The sequence below is a fragment of the Pungitius pungitius genome, chromosome 9 (assembly GCF_949316345.1).
Source record: "Pungitius pungitius chromosome 9, fPunPun2.1, whole genome shotgun sequence".
Classification (NCBI taxonomy): domain Eukaryota; kingdom Metazoa; phylum Chordata; class Actinopteri; order Perciformes; family Gasterosteidae; genus Pungitius; species Pungitius pungitius.
Window position 1 is genome coordinate 10,136,767 of NC_084908.1, and position 18,963 is coordinate 10,155,729.

Here is an 18,963-nt window from a genome sequence, read left to right on the forward strand (position 1 = left end):
TTCCTAGAGCAAGGGATGATTCGTGAGCCAGGGAAGGAGGAGGAGAGGGATGAGGCTGGACAGGTGCTGAGAGAGAGATATGTGCTCTCTTTTCTCTCTGCTGCACAGGAAAACGGGGGGCTGGAAAGAACGGGATGAGAGGGGAAGAGAGAAAAAAAAACACAGGTGAAATATTTCCCCCTGTGGCAGAGGAAATGGGGGAAAGTGAAAAGGGCCATCTCTGTTTTGAAAAATGGACTAAACTATTCCCCGGAGGGGGTGCTAAAAGTCCCGGCCCTAAAGGCCTCTCTAAATGTACCTACCTGTGATGGATGGTATTAACGTTTACCCACACTGCTTTTTCCCCACTCCTCAGCACAGCTCAGGGAGAGGTGTGTGTGTGTGTGTGAGAGAGTCTACACAACTAGCACACCTCATGCCAGGCAATCCTTGCCATGGCCCCCTCGACACTCTCGGGGAGTAGAAAACACATCCCCCGTAACAATCGATATCTACCACTGAATCCCAGCCCCATCTGGAGTCCAACAAAGCTCCTATCTTCAATCACTGCTATTACTGTTAATTCCGTGCCCCAGCGGTTCCTGTTTAGAGCCCGGTCCCTGAGATTAAAGAGCAACACAGCTACTGGAGTCCTTTTTCTCACAGGGGGAGGGAGGAGGGAGCACGGTGGGAGGATTGTTTATCCGGAGGAATCTCCTCTGTGCAAGTTTGCAAATACTACTCATTTCCGTTTGCAGAGCCCCCGTTGGGCTTTCCCCAACTCTTAACCGTGTCAATTAATTTGCAACAGATTAACATCTTTGTGATGCTTTTTTCACACCAAGAGAAAACAATAAAGAGCAGCCAAGATGTATGCCAACAAGTCGTTTGCAACACAGCAATGTCATACCAGAATATTCAGTTCATTCAATTCTGGAAAATATGTAGTTGTAATTGATTCATTTTTGATGACTAACTGATCATGCTGTTTGCAGCTTCTCAATTGTAACAAGCGGTTGCTCATGCCGGTCTTCAACAGGATTCAATATCTTTGTAATTGGTGGGTTTGGTAGGGCAGCGGACACATCGGCACCTCATTGTGACGGATGGGCCTTGTCTTTATATCCAAAATGGTTCTCAATATTGCAACGTGCTGCTTTGTCTATAACTGCACATATGATAGGACCAATCAGTTAATGTCAGCTGCTGAGTTAAATGAGATGTTGTAAAATCAACTATTTCAAAAAATAGTCTCACTCAGTAAATAGTAAAAGTACTTTCAAATTATCATTCTTGTTTTCTTGCCGAGAGTTTTTTGTGAAGATGTATAACTCTTATGTCTGTATGATAAGCTTAAGCCAGAATCTAGTTAGCATCGCTCTGTGTCGCATAGCTTGATGGGTAGCAGTAACTTCTCAAAGTCTCTCAGCTGGTGACCAGAAATAGTCTGACACAAAGCGCCACTAAGTGCTTAGTTTTTGTACGTTTTCAACAATGAACCAAGATAAATTGTGTTGTTCAGTAAGCTCTATAGATCCTGGTTGGTGGACCTTGTCCTGATACCTTTGGACTGCAGGCTAATGATTTCCCAGTTGCCAGTATGTATGTAAAGCATCGTTTTGCCCCAAATTAATTGATACTAAAATAATCAATTAAAAACGTTCATCAATCCTTACTTTGCTATGGAAATGAGCGTTATCAACTTAACTTTGGTATAAATGTCCTGTAATCCAAGCATATTTGTTCCATGAAGATGGGCTGTGGGATATTTGGTTGCAGTTGTCTTTAACATTTGCTCACTTCACTTCAATATGTGTGTGTGTGTGTTTAATGGAAGGTAGAGAGCAAGTACAGTCAGAATGTGTTTGCCCTAAAGAAACAGTTCTCACTTTGATTCCTACCCTGAAAGACATGTAATGAGGAGCACCATACACATAAAATCACAAATTCACACAGACAAATTTGACCTCTTCTAACATCCAGTGACTTACACTGCATGGATTAGGCCTCTCTTTGAAACTCGACAAGGGATTTCCTTTTAGGTGATCACTGGCCTAAGCAGTTGTTACACACAAGATTAGCAGGTTCTGCCATTCACACAACATGGTCTGTTTAAACTGGCAGGGTGAAGAAAGCGGCGGGAGACAAGGAGGGGAGCGAAGGAAAAAGGTTATGACAGGTGGTAGCAGGGATGGAGTTGACCATAATGAGGAGAGAGAGAGAGAGAGAAAGAGAGGGAGGTGTGAGAGGCGTGAAATGGGGAACAGATGAAGAAGGAAGGCGATGTGCGATGCCGGGCAGGAGGGATGAGAGGGGGAGAGCAGAGTTGGGATGTGAAGGAAAGGAGAGAAAGAAAAGGAGGAAAAAGTGAAAGAAGTCAGAGATGCATGGACAGAGATGAGCGTAGAAAGAGGAGAGCTCAGGTCAGATAACAAGGTGAGGTCAGATGAGAAGAGAGGCCTACATAAAAGGGAAGATATTTCCATGCTGCCGCATCCGGCTCACGACAGCATCTCCCTTGCTCCCCGCGTTTCTCTCTCGTCTCCAGTCACTCTCACATAACTCACATTGCACTTAGGCCCCCCCCCCCTCTTTTCTTCCACTTCTCTGTGTCTTGTAAATGTAGAAAGACATCAGCGATCCGTGTTAGAAGCTCTACCTTTCCTAGGTTGCCGGTTTGTCGTTCCGTACGACCTCCCCACCCCCCCACCCCCCATTTTCCACTTCCCTTTGTGTGCTTGGCAAGGTGTGCTTGGCAAGGTGTGCAACAGCGGTTCGGCAGCCAGGCAGCTTTCTCGGTTTCTCATTGGATGCGCTGTGGTACATTTCACTGGAACAAGCCCCCCCGCTTCCTGGGAGCAGAACTCATGCCTCGTGTCATGTCCGCTTTGTCGCTTTACTCTCTCTCTCTCTTCCCCCCTCCTTCTCACTTTCACTCACTACCCCTTTTGCTCTTTCGGCTCTCCCCTGTGCCGCTCCTTTGCTTTCAGCCTATTCTAGTGGAAAGACAGGGGAATTGTACGTTTGCACACACACAGGCTATCTCGCATATGCAGACGCGGGGCAGTGACAAGTGTAGCCTTTTCCCGTCACACGGCACACCACTACAAAACCCTCACAATCTCATGTGGCTCCTCTTAAAAATAGAAATGTACACATATGCACCGACGTGCGTAAACACAAGCGCCCACGCTGCCTCAGTCGTATTCTGTCCCTTTTTATCCCATTTTGGTAATCTGTTTACGGAGTGCTGGGCCCACTTGAGGGGGAATTTAATTGAAACCGGGGCTAATCTGATGATGGCACGGAGTGGCACGGCTTCACCTCCAGTTGGGCTGCACTTTGTCGTTCTCACACTCAATAACCTCGCCACTTCGTTTCATGCCTCGCGGTTCAACGCAACGCTGCCCGCTCATACGCATTGATTGGTAATCCGACATCTGATATGCGCCGCGCCGGGTCAATTCAACAACTGTGTGGTTTTTCTTGTTTGTGTTCTCACCGCTGCCCACTGACCGAACGACACTTACCCTCTCCTCCTGTTCCCTCTCTCCTCATCCAGGACGGGTACTACTCCCACCGGCCGAAGGAGAAAAGTAGAGTGGACAGCAACAACGAGAACTCTGTGCCCAAAGACTTTGAGAATATTGACAATAGTAACTTCGGTGCACGCTCACAGCCGCAGCGGCAGTCTGTAGGCGCCACTGGCAGCAAGCAGCAGCGGGAGCAACTGCAGGAGAAAGCCCACGCCCAGCGGCAGACCCGGCGGGACAACTCCCCGAGTCGGGGTCGGAGCTCAAACGAAGTTTTGCCGGTAGGCCACCAGCCTCCAGCGGTGGGCAACAACGCCTCCTACGCGGGCGGTCGAGGCGGAGCGGGAGGGTCACAGCAACACGACCGCGCCCAGCAGGCCCAGCATGCCCAGCATAGACATCAGCACCCGCACAAGAGGCAAGAAGCTGCGGCGCCGCTGGGGGTGACCTACGATGAGCCGCCAAAGTGCGAGATCAGCGGGAAGGAAGCCAATTCGGCTCTGTCCAGAGTCAAGAGCAAAGAGTGCCGGCAACAGATTGCCGAGGTGTACTGCCGACACAAGGAAGGGCAATTAATGCCAGAGACAGTCACTCGCTTCTGCCCCCTCGAGGGTGAGTCCATCCATGTAATTAATTAGATTGATCATTTGACTTCAGTCTATACAAATGCTTGTCTGCGTGGCCGGTGCCTTCACTTTGCATTCTGCAGCAGTAATGTCTCACTGGATTGGTTCGATTTCTATCAAGCTTTCAATTGTAAGGACACCTGATTGTTGAGATACACATTGTTTTGTTATGTAAAACCATGCTTTGTTCTTCTTGCGCCTCTTAAAGTATTTCTCGAAAACATTTTCATTGCTAAATAACCAGCAATCACTGTTCAACTGGAGTGAAAAGATCGTAGGATATTATTTATTAAGAGTTAAACACTCACACAGTAAGAGGTTTAGATTTTGTGTTAACTAATAACCCGAACAACTTTCAGCACATTTTTCTTCAAACGTTGGTTCTTCAAACGTTCAAATTGGTGCACAAAACTAATTTTGATTTTTAGAGCCTTAAACGTGTCACAGCATGAATTTTATTTTGAATCTGCTCTCCGGCTCATTCATTTCTGATTTAGCTCATTGGACGGAGAAAGACACAAACTCTGGTTTAGAGGCAGGGTTCGAAATGAGGGGGGCCTGGGGGGTCGCGGACCCCCTATAAGTCATTAGGGACCCCCTATAAGAATTTATTTTTAGATTTTGGATTTTTAGATTTTTTTTAGATTTTTATTTTTAGATTTTGGGATTTTTAGATTTTTGTTTTGGATTTTAACATTAAAAATGATTGTGAAAAGGTCTTTAGTGACGTTTTATATTTATAACAATAATTTATTTATTGCCTAGCGTGATTGGGCTAATAGCATCACAGATTGTTGTTGTGGTTCTCCTGTGTAAACAGTACAGTCTGTGGCGCAGACACGTAGGTTATTGTTGAACGCGGCAAAAACGAAGCCTCACAAAGCGTGAAATCCCTCATGAAAAGTAAGTGCTTCGAATATGTTTATATCTCCATAATAATTGCTTATTATAGTAAAATATTTGGAGTTGGTGTTGCATTAATTAACTTAGATACCCAGTGTAACGTAATGATTAGAAGAGTTTCTTGCTAGCTGTATGTGTATGAAGCCAAACTGCCAGCTAACAGCAGACAGTTAGCAGTTAGCTAGACTAGTTATTCAAAGCTAGCAAACTAACCTAATTGTCCAGTCAGTGATTACGAAAGATAGCGAGGACTTAATTCAAGTCTGTGAGTTTTGAATGTGAAAATGTCATCCACGTGAATCGTGTAGATCCGAAGAGTTTTTTTGGGGGGGGGGGGCGTTATCTACCGGACCGAATAGCAACTCTGATTTCGGTGCCTTATTTAGAGTCCACTAGCCTCCCGCTTCTCCCTGATGCTCCGAAAACGGACGTTATCGTTTAACAGTAATTTACTGGTGAAATAAGTTTTTGTTATAAGTTATCGTTATTACATTATTAATAATTAATTTAATTTAATTCATTTAATCCTTTTCTTTTTTTTTTTACTAACTAAAAAAAAAGAAACAGGGGTGCCCTGTAGGTCTTCTCTCCAACCCGAGTTAACACTAACCTGATGAAGTTGTTAACAAATAAATAAAATATGTGCCTGGTCACTTAACATGTTGATTTTGAATAATCTGGTTACTATTGGATTATTGTCATATTAATGGCTTTCGGTCATGTTAGAATATCTTACTTTTTTTAAACGTGTCCCTAAAGATCTTAGTTCAGGTTATAGATTGAATACTTTAAAACAAAGTAAACTATCTAATGTAGGTACAGTCTTTATAGACATCATTATTATTCAATCCAGCGGCTAGTTGTTTTACAAATTCCATTAACATAAGGGATGAGAAATGCCATTTGTATTTCATCCAACCCTTTAAAGGTGCATGGTGCTGCCATAATGAGTACACCTGGTGGATTTAGGTAACTTAGTTAACTTCCTTGCTCAAGGAAAGAATGACCTGTTGTCCACTTTGTCATGTCAGGGATTTATATAAGGTGCTGTAACTTTGTTGGTCCAGAATTAGAGGGTTACCTGTTTGATTATAGCCAATCCACTTCTCCAGACACCACTACAATACTGGGACTAGCACAAACCATGAAAAACATCCCAAGACCATGATCTCACCTTCAAAATATGTCAATATAATTTTGCCTGCAGTATATAGTGTAGCAAGGTAGTCAGTATTTTTATAGTTACATTTTAGGGGACCCCCCCAAGAGTCCTAAGTCATTTCGAACCCTGTTTAGAGGGTTTGTCAATGTACTGTATGTATGTATGATGCATGTATTGTATATGTATGTAGGCACTGATAAGACAGACTCTCCCCAGAGTCTGTCTTATCTCCAACTACTTACAAAAGACTTAAACACTTAACGCTTATCCCTTAAACACAAATACTTAAACAATCAGGAGCTACATAAGCTAATAGGAGTTTACGCTTGACTGAGTTGATTCTAACGGACTTACTATAATAGATACTAAGAAAACCCCAGTGCAAATAATGCCGATAGATTGCCAATGTCCTTTATTCGAAATGTTTCACGTTACATACAACGACCTATAATATTTCCTGTCCTCATAATTGCAATTTTTGTCAACGGCATCTATCGCTTTGTTGATATATATAATATGAAGTAAATTGTCAGAGAGAATGATGATGCCGCTTGAATGCTTCTTAAATCGTCTTCTAATTTTGATCCGTTTTGTCAAGCTGGCAACAGGACAGTTTTTCTTCATTTTTGTCAAGCACCCGCACACTGCAACTATTTTAATTTATGGACATCTGCAGTTCCGGGGGTGGATTCTGTAAACATAATCTGTTGTGGCCGCCGCCATCGGTGAGCAGCATTTAAAAAAATTGAAATTCACAATACACGCACTGATATGCACTGATATGCACTTACAGTAATAGGAGTGGGCTGAATGCAGTGTGGACAGCAGAAGAAGAGAAGAAAAACCTTATACATCCTGCCCGTTCTAGTCGGACCTTCACAAATGTGTTTTTAGGAACCTAAGAAGGCGCTTTGATTTAGCAACTTCTGTACATTCCCCTTTCTAAGAAAGGAGTATTGTTTGTCCGCGCCAAAGCTCCTGTCATCTTACACAGCAACTCACCTCCCCACTCAAACTGACAGTTTGATCAAAGGAGACAAAGAAATTGAAAAGGGCCTTCCCCTGGTGGCTGGGCTGTAACAACACGACAGCTAAATTAAATTACTTTTCTTTCTGACTCTCCGTCTGCCTGGCCGCCCCGTCCATGTGCTCTCTCTCTCTCTCTCTGTCTCCCTCGGTCTCTCTCTCTCTCTCCTTCTCTGTTCTCCATCCCAATTCTAGTCATAACCTTGTTAGCAGAAAATTGCCCAATTTGATTTGATGGGTATGCTGTTCTCGAGGCCTCTGGCTACTTAAGCTATTGTGATATCTCTGGAATTAGCATCATTGAATACAGGAGTAACATGTTCAATCTCCTTTCCTCCATTGCTAACTTGACAACTGTCATTGGGCTGCATTGCTTAACTTAATGTCCTCACACAGAATGGATTTGTGTATACATCAATATTGTTTTAACAATCAATTAAATAATGATGTGAATGCAATTTCTCATTGTGACAAATAAGTTCCCTTCAGCTCTATGAGTGTAGTAAGTTTCTTGTGGCTCAATATTTTGGTTCATTCTCACCATTATTGTAGAGCTGGGCAACATGGCCAAGATCTTCTCCATAACTGTTTATGGGGAACAAATAAATTAATCTATGTAAGTGGTTCCAACCCTAACACACATAAAAAAAAAACACTGAAAGAAAGCGAAACTGCCAGAGCGGACAAAGTTACAAGCGGACGAGAGAGAAAGAGGAAGAAAAAAAAAAAAGACACGGTGCAACACAGAAAATGTGACGAAGTGGCAGGGGGAGTCGGATCCATTTGCAGAACTTTATTCACACAGGACTTGCATAACAAAACTCCAAACGGGAAGTACGCTAGAAACTAGGCCTGGGTGTAACAAGACTTCACAAATGAGCACTGGACGGGGGAGTCTAAATAAAGGGGAGTAAATGACACACAGGTGACACTAATAATGATTAGGGGGGATGATGGGAGATGCGGTCCTAGTACTCTGGAGAGAGGGATCTGGTGAAACCAGGAGGAGGCGTTGTCGGACGTTCCGTGACAGAAAAAATGGTTTGAAAAACTTCCTGTTAAATGTGAAAATATAGGTTTTTACAATGCCCCTATATCCTGACAGATAACATTTGGGAACCATGCTGGACGCACACAAAATAAGATACAAATAATCACATTATGATAATTATTGGGGGAATTCAGTCAAGCAGAATTCTTGATGTAGGCAAACAGGAATTGAACACAAAAGCTAAATTATTGTATGTATATTTGAAGAAAATACAAGACACTACTGTTGGAAAAAACTACTTCCTATTTTTTGTGACCACCATTTGGGATCTAAATTGACCTCTACCATTGTTAAGCAGAGAGAAGCCTTTCCTGAGCTGTATAAGCCATCGCATTGTGGGGTAATTGAGCTGAAAGGTTTGAGAAGCTGCAAGGTTGCCAGGTTGTTGAACTTGAACTGAGTGGTAATGCGTGATGTGAAAACAAAACCGCAATCTTCAAATAATATTCCCTCAAAATTGTGTTGGTGTAATGTGCTTGTTTTTGAATTATATCATTGTTTATCAAAATATCTCATATGATTATGGAATTTAATTCTAATATTTCCATTGAAAGACGATACATTATTGATTAAAATGTCACCCGGCCCGATCATCAAAAACTTCCTGCCCAGCACATCAGACAGTTAGAGATTGTGGGTAAACCTGGAGGAGCATTTTGCAGGTAGCAGAGTATGCATTTTAAACCCTGTTTTTTTTTGGAGATGTGCATCTTGTGAGTGGATTGTTGCTTAGCTAAGCTACATGCTCATGGTTACTTGTTGGTTTAAATGGAATGATGAAAACATGCTAGGACCAAATGCCATTGTTGCCATCATGTCCGCTGGATATGGTAATAGGAAACCAGCTGCTTACAAGCTTCGTTGATAAGAATAATGAGTGCAAGATGAGGGCTTCTATATTTGAAAGTGCAAAAGTCCTCCAAAAATACCACACATGAAGCTTATTTACATATTAACACACAAAACTGACAGTTTAATGTAAGTTATCACCCATACACACATACAGCATAGCTCATTAGTTCAGCTGGCTAGCATCACTCACACTCCCAAAGTGGCTTTTGAAGTGACTGGCCAATTATCCGTGTGCAAAGCAAACCAGTGAACCTTCTTAGCTGGCCACCAATTACCGTTCAATCTGATACGGCCCACAGCAGATTTCCCTCTTGAGCTGGGAGAGAGAGAGCCGAGAAATAATGAATGACAGAAGCCACAGCCAATTGGGGCCAAATGGAGCCAGGGAAGTGTGTCATTAACCCCGACCTTGTGATCAACCTTAAATGTTGGACACCTGGCCTTAAATCAGAATGGAAGAGTTTGTTGAATGGGAGGGACCAGGCCTTCTTAGGTCCAAAAAGAGGCAACATGTCGCACACTCAACCTAAAACTTTGAGTAATTACAGGAACCAAGTCAGAAGGGGCCTTTTTGAGGAAACATAACCTAAGAATAAACCGACCCCCACTTCAGCATTAGCTCAACTTCCTCTTTTTCTTCAGCACAGATAGGCTCTCAGGAACTGAAGTCACAAATTCTAGTCATTAATCTCCTAAAGGCACGTTTTGTGAACAGAATGAAGACGTCTCATGAGCTCTGTGTGCAAATGTGTTGTTTTAACCGACAACTAGAAAACAAACAATGCCTGCCATAAAGTTGTGGGACTTGATGGTGCAGAACTGCTTTGAGGAAGTGTTTTTTCAGGTTGAAAGTGCAGTATTTGTTTTTTAAGGGTTGAGCAAAACCACCCAATGGAGCCATGCGTCACAAATGGCTCTTCAGAGATTTGTGTATTTGTATTTGAACATAATGAGGAGAGCTCATTAATTTGTCATCATAAAACAGATTCAGTGGTACACTCACACAATGTGAAATACTTACCATAACCATGTTCCATAACATTTAATAATTATGAATAAGCTAATCATACCACTCCAACTTATACTTACCTTGTTCACTGGTAGCAATTTTTACCCCATTTACGTTATTGTTTAATAAAATAATCGTATCTAATTACCATTAGTAACTCTTTTCATTATGCCTCTGCTTGCCATGTCCCTCTAATAAATTGTGCAGCTTATTATAGATTATGAATTAAAGAGATTTGGAAAATCAAACAAACCAAACCCCGATGATATTGATGAAGAATCAATTTAGTATTCAAAGCATACAATCTAATGTATTTTCAATTACACATGTCACAAAAATGATGTTTTTACCTTTAACAGGTAAAGCCAATGTTAATGTCCAGTGGGATGAGGACTCTGCTGAGAGCTTTCCATCAAAACCAGTCAGAATAGCGTTTGTCTTGGTGGTCCATGGACGAGCCTCTCGCCAGTTTCACCGCCTCTTCAAAGCCATCTACCACACCTCGCACTACTACTACATACATGTGGATCAGGTGAGCCACCCAGAGCCTACAAACATGAAGTGGAACCAGTCAAGGCTTTTGAAATCCTTTGTTTTCACAATCAAAGTACTGCAATCTCATTCACTTGTTAAATATACTTTGCTTGATATCATAACTAATGATAATCAGTTATTCATAATTTCCTCTCTTCCAGCGCTCTAATTACCTGCACAGACAGGTGCTCTCCTTGGCTGCGCAGTATCCGAATGTGAGGGTGACACCCTGGCGTATGGCCACCATCTGGGGAGGGGCCAGTCTACTAACCATGTATCTACGCAGCATGGCTGACCTGCTGGCCATGAGGGACTGGAGCTGGGATTTCTTTATCAACCTCAGTGCTGCCGACTACCCCATCAGGTAACCAAGATGCATCATACAGGGAGGCGAGTTCAGTAAAGGGCAGTAGGGGGAAACCTGAGGGGAAGGTGGCCAAGAGTTCTCTGGGAAGGAGTGAGGTGAAGGTGCAGCCATCTGAAGAAATACAGGTGATAAAGGCAGTCACCAATTGTGCAACACAATAGTAGACGATTCTCAGCAAAAATGGAAGCAATTCAATACACGCTGGCCGAGGCTCCTGTGGTTGACTGTGAGCTTTAAATAAAGAGTCAGTCCAAATAGAATAGATCAACTAACTGGAACCTCTCTTTTTGTCAAACACTACTCGTTGGAGCCTCCACTCCACTTGAATGGGTTACGTGTTGAACTGATCACAATGTAATTACTCAGGGTCAATACCTATTGACTTCCCAGGCAGGTTGTGTACTGCACAGTCTGAAAGTCTTGACTTCAGTCCTCCACTCCCAATCCCCTCTAAGAGGCTGTAAAAGGTAATTAAAGTCACAACGTCTATGTGAACTGGACATGGAGTCAAGGAAACAGCCTACTGCAGGAGAAGTTTGTGTGGCTTGTGTTTCTTTTTACATGAGTTTAAAGTCCTCCTGGGAGTTCAGGGTCTGCTGGGTTTTTGATCTGCTCTGCAGCAGCCAATTAAAATCCTCCTATTAGGGAGAGAGTTATCTCTTCGGCGCAGCCAGATGTCCACCAGTTGAGTTTAGACAAGCTGTGATGGCCACTGGGTAAAAAGAAGCTGGATCTGATGACTCCACAGCTGGAGCCAAGATGCTGGGGCTTAGTTAGATTTTTGTTCATCGATGGGTTCTGTCTTGCTGTGTTTGATTTTTTTTCCCCATATTGATGAACGCTGGTGACGTGCCGTCTGTGTCTGTTTGTCAACATGACCGCCGTTAAAGGCGTTGCATAACCATGCATTCCTAAAGAGACACTCAAATCTTCGGAGAAACAAATAAACAAGGTCTTCTACAGTCTCTGATACAAGATTATGAAAATATAATGCATACTTTTCACTAGAAATGGCATCGAAATGCATACAAATGCTGTTCTGTGAATGCGTTCTTAAAATATTGTGTTTTTCACAGATAATATGCCGACCGACCGCCATGTTTTTCTTTTCGCTAACGGGAAACTTGATAGTCACGTGACCTATTTGCAAAGCAATGTAAATGAATTGGCCCAAAGAAACGTGACATAGTAACCTTATTTGGGGGGAAAACGTAACAAGACTACGTTTATTACTGTAGACCAACGTAGCCATTTCACGTTTTGAGACTGGGTTGGGAAGGGAGGACTCAGATGCTGCATTTCGGAAACAAAAAATACTTTATTAGTCCAACTTTAAAAGGGAACTCAAAATCCCAAAACTCAAAATCACTCCAACAAACCAAGCGAGAAGGGGGAGGGAAAAAACAAAGACGAGGCAGAGACCTGATAAAACAACGACATACAGTATACTATGACTTAACTGGCATAGCATGAAGACGAGACGAGACACCCTTAACATGCAAAACATGTAACATGCAATGACGCGACACCAGACAAGAGACGGACCGGGCTTAAATACACAGAGGAGGTGCAGGTGATTGGACACAGGTGGAAACAATCATCGACACTGCAGACAACGGGGAAGACAGGACAAGGCAGGAAGTGAAGTTACCCCAGGGACTCAAAAGACATGAAACTACAATATTTTATGTTTCTATCTCCCCTTTTGGAGTGGGAGAACTGTACTTTTTTTACCACGCTATACTTTTTTTACATACAAAACATACTTACATTATATTACACTAATGCTCTACTACCAATCCATCTTGTGCGATTGCATTAAAGCTAATAATGTACTGCACACTGCTTGACATTAAAATACTCACTCACGTATCCATTAATGAATAATGTTAGTTATAGTCAAGTAACATTTGGAATTCAAGACTTTCGCTGGTAGGGCACTATAGTTTCAGAGTGGTAGTTTACAATAAAATAAGTTGATAATCTGAACATGTTCTTAACCTTTATCAAGGTATTAGTGTGATTCAAGGTAATGTACATTTCAGTTACATTCTGCTCTGTAGTTTTTTGTAATTTGTTGGTTGTATAAATGCACAATAACCAATATTTCTGTCTTTAGTAAGTATTTATTTGATGAAATATGTATTTTAAAAACATTTTAAAATGTATTTCCCAATTCATGCATTGTTTATATGAATAGGAATGTAAGACAAAGCCAAAACACAACAATAAAGTTGTAGAACTTCCCACTCCTCTACAGCCATGTAAGGGAATTGGAGGCTAATGTTGTTTTCATTAGTGTAGATTTCCTCTTGGTTTATCCTCTATGACAGTTACGCCTTCTCCATTGTGGTTCTGGTTTAATCTCTATTTTAGGAGGAATATTTGGGTGCACAGCTGGATATGGTGTCGGTACTGTTGCAAGCCGAAGAGCTGGTGAAGTATAAAGTAGCGGTGTGTTCTTTGAGTGTTCATCCTTATTGATATTTGATTCAGACGTTGGTGTTGTATTTAGTCCAGGTGTTTTAGTCCCTGTTTCAGAAGTCGGGTCGCGATTTGACTTTATTTTTGATTCTGTTGTGGTCCGTGGTTCAGCTGATGGGCTGGTATTGAGTTTGGTTGTTACTTCTGTTGTAGTCCCTGGTTTGGCTGTTGGGTCGGTATTGAGGCCGGTCGTTGATTCTGTTCTAGTCCCTGGCTCAGCTGTTGGGACGGGATTCGATCCCGTCGTTACTTCTGTTGTAGTCCCTGGATCAGCTGTTGGCTTGGTCGTTGGTTCGGTTGTAATCCCAGGGTCTGCTGTTGGCTCAGTCGTTGGTTCTGTTGTAATCCCTAGGTCAGCTGTTGGCTCAGTATTCGGCTCAGTCGTCAATTCTGTTGTAGTCCCTGGTTCAGCTGTTGGGTCGGTCTTCGGCCCAGTCGTTGGTTCTGTTGTAGTGCCGGGTTCAGCTGTCGGCTCGGGATTCGATCCGGTCGTCAATTGTGTTGTAGTCCCTGGATCAGCGGTTGGCTCGGTCCTCGGCTCAGTTGTTGGTTTTGTTGTAGTGCCTGGTTCAGCTGTTGGGTCGGTATTTAGTCCGGTCGTTAATTGTGTTGTAGTCCCTGGATCAGCTGTTGGGTCGGTCTTCGGCTCGGTCGTTGGTTCTGTTGTAGTGCCTGGATCAGCTGTCGGCTCGGGATTTGATCCGGTCGTTGGTTCTGTTGTAGTGCCGGGTTCAGCTGTCGGCTCGGGATTCGATCCGGTCGTCATATCTGTTGTAGTCCCTGGTTCAGCTGTTGGCTTGGTCTTCGGCTCGGTCGTTGGTTCTGTTGTAGTGCCGGGTTCAGCTGTCGGCTCGGGATTCGATCCGGTCGTCATATCTGTTGTAGTCCCTGGATCAGCGGTTGGCTCGGTCCTTGGCTCAGTTGTTGGTTTTGTTGTAGTGCCTGGTTCAGCTGTTGGGTCGGTATTTAGTCCGGTCGTCAATTCTGTTGTAGTCCCTGGTTCAACTGTTGGTTCGGTATTTAGTCCGGTCGTTAATTGTGTTGTAGTCCCTGGATCAGCTGTTGGGTTGGTCTTCGGCTCGGTCGTTGGTTCTGTTGTAGTGCCTGGTTCAGCTGTTGGGTCAGGATTCAATCTGGTCGTCATATCTGTTGTAGTCCCTGGATCAGCTGTTGGTTCGGTCTTCGGCTCAGTCGTTGGTTCTGTTGTAGTGCCTGTATCAGCTGTCGGCTCGGGATTTGATCCGGTCGTTGGTTCTGTTGTTGTCCCTTGCTCATCTGTTGGATCAGGATTCAATCCGGTTGTCAATTCTGTTGTAATCCCTGGATCAGCTGTTGGCTCAGTCTTCGGCTCGGTCGTTGGTTCTGTTGTAGTGCCGGGTTCAGATGTCGGCTCGGGATTCGATCCCGTCGTCAATTGTGTTGTAGTCCCTCGATCAGCGGTTGGCTCGGTCCTCGGCTCAGTTGTTGGTTTTGTTGTAGTGCCTGGTTCAGCTGTTGGGTTGGTATTTAGTCCGGTCGTCAATTCTGTTGTAGTCCCTGATTCAACTGTTGGTTCAGTATTTAGTCCGGTCGTTATTTGTGTTGTAGTCCCTGGATCAGCTGTTAGGTTGGTCTTCGGCTCGGTTGTTGGTTCTGTTGTAGTGCCTGGATCAGCTGTTGGCTCGGTCTTCGGCTCGGTCGTTGGTTCTGTTGTAGTGACTGGTTCAGCTGTTGGCTCGAAATTTGGCTCAGTTCTCAATTCTGTTGTAGTCCCTGGATCAGCGGTTGGCTCGGTCCTCGGCTCGGTTGTTGGTTTTGATGTAGTGCTTGGTTCAGCTGTTGGGTCGGTATTTAGTCCGGTCGTCAATTCTTTTGTAGTCCCTGGTTCAACTGTTGGTTCGGTATTTAGTCCGGTCGTTAATTGTGTTGTAGTCCCTGGATCAGCTGTTGGGTCGGTCTTCGGCTCGGTCGTTGGTTCTGTTGTAGTGCCTGGATCAGCTGTCGGCTCAGGATTTGATCCAGTCGTTGATTCTGTTGTTGTCCCTTGCTCATCTGTTGGATCAGGATTCAATCCGGTTGTCAATTCTGTTGTAGTCCCTGGATCAGCTGTTGGCTTGGTCTTCGGCTCGGTCGTTGGTTCCGTTGTAGTCCCTGGTTCAGCTGTTGGCTCGGTCCTCGGCTCAGTCGATGGTTTTGTTGTAGAGCCTGGATTAGCTGTTGGCTCGGTCTTCGGCTCAGTCGTTGGTTCTGTTGTAGTGCCTGGATCAGCTGTTGGCTCGGTCCTCGGCTCAGTTGATGGTTTTGTTGTAGAGCCTGGATTAGCTGTTGGCTCGGTGTTCGGCTCAGTCGTTGGTTCTGTTGTAGTGCCTGGATCAGCTGTTGGCTCGTTCTTCGGCTCGGTCGTTGGTTCTGTTGTAGTGCCTGATTCAGCTGTTGGCTCGGTATTTTGCTCAGTTGTCAATTCTGTAGTAGTCACTGGTTCAGCTGTTGGGTCGGTATTTAGTACGGTCGTTGATTCTGTTGTAGTCCCTGGTTTAGCTGTTGGGTCTGTATTTAGTCCAGTCATTGATTCTGTTGTAGTCCCTTGCTCAGCTGTTGGATCAGGATTCAATCCTGTTGTCAATTCTGTTATAGTCCCTGGTACAGCTGTTGGCTCGGTCTTCGGCTCGGTCGTTGGTTCTGTTGTTGTCCCTGGTTCAGCTGTTGGCTTAGTATTCGGCTCAGTTGTCAATTCTGTTGTAGTCCCTGGTTCAGCTGTATGCCTGGGATTTGATCCGGTCGTCAATCCTGTTGCAGTCCCTGGTTCAGCTGTATGCTCGGGATTTGATCCGGTCGTCAATCCTCTTGCAGTCCCTGGTTCAGCTGTATGCTCGGGATTCGATCTGGTCATCAATCCTGTTGCAGTCCCTGGTTTAGCTGTTGGTTGAGGTGTTTCTCCTTCAAAATCTGCCATACCGCAATTGCATATTTTGAGTTGAATTATGTTTTTGATAAGCTCAGGACTTGGGTAGCTCATGCTGAAGACACCTAAGCAACCTTGGTTTAATTCATATTTCTTATGGTCCACCAGAAATTCTAGAAGCTGCTTGTTAACCTTTCTTGCCAATCCTTTATGTGTTTCAAACCGACCTGCCACACAGGCAGTCACTACAATTTTATTGGTACATAAGTCTGACTTTAATCGAATCATTTCATCCTTAACAATTTTGAGCTTTTTCTTTTTAAATAAAAATGATTTACGGTTCTCTATTCCAACACTGAACGTTTTACTTTTGACAAAAATGATCTTTCCCCTTGCCTGATGCATTTTTGGTACTGACGACATAATCCATATTTCATTTTTGTACTTTTTAATTAATTGGTCGATGAGTTTTTTAGCGCGGTCTTGGAAATTACCATTAATTGTGACTTTGATAAGCACAGTGTCAGCACTACCTTTTAAGAAATCTAACATGATCTTTAAGACTTCGTCCAATCGAATCTGTTGCCCAAACCTCCAGTGTATATCCCAGACATTAATGTATTTTTGATTCTGGAACCAAATGCCAGCTTGCACATCAAAATACCGTATTCCCACATTTAGTTGATCTTTTAACTTCCAAACTTGACTTTGAATAAGTGGTCCTCCATGTAATGAAAAGCTTTCATAGGTTCCGGGAATGGAGATAGCAGATACTGAAGTATTTTGAGGTATATCCTTCATCCAGTTCAAGTTATAAAATGTGGAACGAAGATTTGACTCATCATTGAAACCGCTCCATGAGCTTGAACAGGAGGTTATTCTGGTGGAAAGAAGACAAATGAAACATGATGTTTGCTCCTTTAAATAATTCATTAGAAGAAAAAAGTTTCAATGGTTCTTTAAAACAGCTGAATGTTGAATACTTAGCTGAATTATGTCATAAATGATGTTATTTTATATAGAAAAGTGAATTACGATGAGTAGAAATTACAACACAATACAAGTACCAATGTTAGGTTTGACTTACATAGAGAGAAGCCAAAGACAAAGATGGATCCCCATAATTGTTTTTTGGCTAACTTATGGTCCGAAGAGCTCAATCACAGTTAATTCAGTTTTCTTTCTCAGGTGTTTACAATTTCTCTCTACTGACAATTTGTAAGATCTTTCACAAGAAAGCACTTACTCGCGGACATGACCCAGGACAACACGCCATCGTCTCCCTTGTGAGCGAGCAGTCGTAATAGTGGGCGTGAAGATACCTTTTCATTTGCATGAGCCTACTCTTTTATCTTTTATTTTGAATGGCAGGGATAGAGGGAGAGAAAGGAACAAAGACAGGTGTTCATTGTAAAAGTGTGAACAGATCATAAAACAGTTTAGTTAGTAAAATGTGACTCCAGGAAAGAGTCAGTTTGGATATCCTTTACAGTCACTGTATGTAGCACCCAGTGAAGACCGTAATTTAATGCAAGAATTTTGAAAACTCACTTGTATTAGAAAAAAAATAGTACTCAATATCTGTGAAGTAACTTTTTTTTAAGTGACCTATTTGCAAGCAATGTAAATGAATTGGCCAAAAGAAACGTGACATAGTAACCTTATTTGGGGGGAAAACGTAACAAGACCACATTTATTACTGTGGACCAACGTAGCCATTTCACGTTTTTTTTGGAGACTGGGTTGGTAATTCCGTGTTTCTGCACCAGTGTGTGCATGCTTGAGTGTATAACCGAATACTTCAGTGTATCTCAGCACCTGCCTGTGTACATACGTGAATATTCATCACGTCTGTCTGTTTGTCTGTCATTGCATGATTAAAGGTATTTACCGGTGCATGCACCAAAACACTGATTTCTTCCCGTCTTTTGCCTACTCATTTGCATGAGGTTGATGCTGTTGAGAAAAGGGCTGACAGTGGAGTTTTTAAGCCCCATCTGTTCGGAAACGGAACGATTGATGGAGCAAAAGAGTGAGCCGAGAGGCAGAAATGACGAGGAGTGGCAAGGGAGCGAGAATAAGCAGCTAGGAAACAAGAGGGAACTGCATGTTTTGAATCTATGCAAAATGGAAATGGAAATCTGGTATCTCTGCCTAGCAAGTGCATTTGTAACCACAGCTTGCATTTAACAAAGTCTGCTCACTGCATATTTACTAAGTTGAACTTGCAAATGTGGCAGGCCTGCGCTCAAACCCCCCGTGAGGAGGAGCTCCATGCTACTCGAGTGTCCTCAAGCAAAAAACTGAAACCCATTCAGGTGTTTTGTCGCTGATAATCCTCTCTGATTTCTTTGGGAAAAGAATCGGCCGGAAAGAGACACCCTCCCTCAGAAATAAACACCTCAGCATTCCACTTTGGACTGCACTACGCCACAGAAAACATGTTGGCATAAGCAGATGCCTGTAACTGCAACGCGTTAAGCTGCTACCGTGCTTCATCAGACCTGCGTGACGGATGATCGTATAACTTCGCCAAAACCACTGCTCCCACTCCAC

The 18,963-nt window shown here is 43.3% G+C and overlaps 1 protein-coding gene across 1 annotated transcript in view; it reads left to right on the top strand.

Annotated features, from left to right (window-relative positions):
* The window catches only part of LOC119217590 (xylosyltransferase 1-like), an 80,927-nt gene that overhangs the window by 39,062 nt on the left and 22,902 nt on the right, over positions 1-18,963 (top strand). The window contains exons 2-4 of the mRNA XM_037471357.2: positions 3,542-4,124; positions 10,501-10,673; positions 10,837-11,039. Of these exons, the coding sequence (XP_037327254.2) occupies positions 3,542-4,124; positions 10,501-10,673; positions 10,837-11,039 (959 nt within the window). The remainder of the gene's footprint in view (positions 1-3,541; positions 4,125-10,500; positions 10,674-10,836; positions 11,040-18,963) is intronic.